At 39.6% G+C, this 3,286-nt stretch overlaps 1 protein-coding gene across 4 annotated transcripts in view; it reads left to right on the top strand.

The window, feature by feature from the left end:
* Positions 1–1,783, top strand: part of tmem131 (transmembrane protein 131) — a 56,717-nt gene extending 54,934 nt beyond the window's left edge. For all 4 annotated transcript variants that reach the window (XM_017698083.2, XM_017698084.2, XM_017698085.2 and 1 more), the window contains exon 41: positions 564–1,783. In XM_017698083.2, the coding sequence (XP_017553572.2) occupies positions 564–815 (252 nt within the window). In that variant the 3' untranslated portion in view covers positions 816–1,783. The remainder of the gene's footprint in view (positions 1–563) is intronic.
* Positions 1,784–3,286: the final 1,503 nt, after the last annotated feature.

The following is a 3,286-nucleotide window of genomic DNA, read 5'->3' on the forward strand; positions in this document are numbered from 1 at the left end:
AGCAATATTTTGCATATTCACATTGGTCAAAAAACCTGGTTACAAACCAGTTAAAATAATCAATGTAGTAGACATGATTTCAGTACTTTATGGATGGATATGTTAGATTGTTCACAAACAAAGCAGCCTTTTTAATTACTTCAGGTTGAGACGATGAAGTTGGATATTATCTAAAAACAAGCTGTTAACAATTTATCACAAAATATAAATTTATAATTGAGCAAACAGCCTATTTAGGTGCAGTTTCAATGGCAAATGTACAGCACATGCTTGCATAAAGGGGGAAATCACCTCACCTTGAGCCCACTGCTGTCCTGCTGCTAGAAATATTGATAAACATGAGAACCGACTGGAAGGTCACCAGAGAGTTGTTTAAGCAACTCTAGTGGTATCGCATTTTGCAGTGTTTTTATTGTGGAGGTTTGTGTCGCAGTGATAGGCATTACACATTGCTTAGCACTTCTCCTTGAGACAGCATTTTATATCAAGATCCTATATTAATAGTACATTTACCTAAATTTTACGGGACAGTGTGATGTAGGCTTTTTTCCTTATCTTTCTAGTCCATTCTGGGGAAGTCCCGCAACCCTTGGTCCCCAAGCCTGCCCTTCAGCAGCTCTATCTGGTCTACGGGTGCTGACTCCACTCTGCACTCCTCCACACTCACTGACCTGGTCAGCCACACAGCGCCACCCACTCCAGCCCCAACTGACATAGGCCGCCCCTACTACCCGTGGAGCATGTGGCCTCCCCAACCGAGCCGCTGGAACTCAGAGCCCTGGCCCAACAACCCTGACGGCAACAATGGTAACTAAAGGAGATGCGCTGTCCCAAAAAAACGGCCCGCTATAGCAACAAAACAACAAGAAACCCCATGATTTCAGTTCTTAGGACGTTTCTTTTCCTCATTAAAGAGTTCTAGAAACACTGATATAATTTTATACATAAAATTCTTTGGAGAAATTATCAAGCTAAATTGATAAAATTTTGAGCTTTTTGTCCAGGTTTTCATTTAGTCCCGCTCCAAATTCAGGTTTCCACTAACAAAATAATTTTATTTTTTGAGGGGTGTGACACACAAGCCTTACTTGAAATCATTAACTGCAAAAACTCAGTCAATAAAAGAATTAGGAGACTGGCCTATTGGAATGATATTGCCCTTGTAGGGGTGTGTTTTTTTTTTTTTTTTTTTTTTTTTTTTTTTGTTTTTTTTTTTTTGTTTTGTTTTGTTTTGTTTTTATTGTTTTAAGAGTTCCCCCTTTTGAGTAATACTGCTTTTTTTATTTGTGTTTTTTTTTTTTTGGAACTAAACTATATGACCCAGTATTACAGTATGGTTAAAAGTGCAGTATTACCCAACTGTAAGTGAAGCACTTTGTGTTAAATCCCACTCTTAAAGAGAAATAGGTCCTGGTTTAAGAGTTGCATTCATTTTATAACCTGTTTGGCCAAACTTGCTGATTTCTGGGAACTCTGGGTACGATCATAGAAGATTCAGTAAGATGGTAATTATTGTGTTATCAGGACCACCGAAGTCTTTGCCCGCTGTTTTATGTCAATGCCAAATCATCAGAGCATTCAGGATTTGAGGTTTAACTTATTTTTTTATTGGATTCTCATTTAAGGATTAAGAAACTTTTATTTGCTAAAATTGGATTTTAATTTAAGGTCTAAGGGAGTTGAAAATACTTGAAGTTTTGGAGATTGTTCTGTACATCGTTCATTTGTCACCTTGAGTGAGACACCGGTCACATTGGTTGAAATAAACATATCAGGCAATAACTACTGGATTCTGTTTTTATTTTTTCCTCTGTGAGTCTGAAAAGATGTGCAGCTATAAAGAATATTTTCTTGAGATGAGGAAAAAAGAAAACAAAAAAAAAAGGAAATTTTGCAGATCTCCGAAGAGTAGACTGTCCACCCTACAGTCCAGACCCCAACATCAAAATCTGTTCCTGAGAAAGGGAAATGGACAAAAAAAGCAATTTTAAAATCAAGGAATAACTGCTGGTGTTGGAACAATGGACTGACCCCAGACCTCAACATCACTGAAGGTGTTTGGATTACTTGAATTGAAAGAGGCAGAACGCAACCAACTTCTAAGACTGAACTTTAGAGGTATGGAAAAATATCCCTGCAGGTTTTTTGGAAAAACTCAATAGCAAATCTTAAAAAAAAATAAATAAATAATACTGGAATCTGTAATGAAGGCAAGGGGTGGACACACTAAATACTGAAAAAACATTGTTTAGTTATTGACGCTTTAGTGTAATTCTCTCTTAAATCAGTGTTACTTATTCTGCAACAGTGAAGAATCCATCCATCCATCCATCCATCCATCCATCCATCCATCCATCCATCCATCCATCCATAACCGCTTATCTGGGTCCGGGTCGCAGGGGCAGCAGCCTAAGCAAAGAGGCCCAGGCCTCCCTCTCCCCCGCCACCTCCTCCAGCTCTTCCGGAGGGATACAGAGGCGTTCCCTAGACAGTCGAGAGATATAATCCCTCCAACGTGTCCTGAGTCTTTCCTGGGGTCTCCTCCCTGTCAGACATGTCTGGAACACCTCCCTAGGGAGGCGTCCGGAGGCCATCCTTACCAGATGCCCGAACCACCTCAACTGGCTTCTCTCAACGTGGAGGAGCAGCGGCTTTACTCTGAGCCTCTCCCGAATCGCCGATCTTCTCACCCTATTTCTAAGGGAGAGCCTCCGTGATCTCGTTCTTTCGGTCACTACCCAAAGCTCGTGACCATAGGTGAGAGTCAGAAAGTAGATTGACCGGTAAATTGACAGCTTCGGCTTCTGGCTCTGGTCTCTCTTCACCAAGAATTAAAAACTTAATTGATTTTAACTGGAAAGGGTGTTTGACTTTTGTACAGCACTGTAAATCAAGCTCATGGTACATGTGCAGTCAACTAATAATAGTTTTGTGTTTTTAAACTAATTAGGGCAGTCTTGGCATGTTATGTTAATACTCTATTATACACACCATATATTCTTTGGGTATTGATTTTGCTTTATTAAAAGCAAACTTATCAATTAAACATCATGATCTATCAGACTGCATTTTCTGTCATGTCATCTCGTGTCAATCAAGGAAGCACTGTTGAGTTTTGGCACTTGTTTGGCATTTAATCCTGAATAAAGGCCAGCACACATCACCTGATCCAGTCTAAGGTCAGAATGATCTTTTACTGGATTTGAAATACTGAGTTCTAGAAACTAGTTCACAAGCCCAAAATCTGATAAGGAAACTGATGTAATGACCTCAGTCTTGTACAATC

The sequence above is a fragment of the Pygocentrus nattereri genome, chromosome 26 (assembly GCF_015220715.1).
Source record: "Pygocentrus nattereri isolate fPygNat1 chromosome 26, fPygNat1.pri, whole genome shotgun sequence".
Classification (NCBI taxonomy): domain Eukaryota; kingdom Metazoa; phylum Chordata; class Actinopteri; order Characiformes; family Serrasalmidae; genus Pygocentrus; species Pygocentrus nattereri.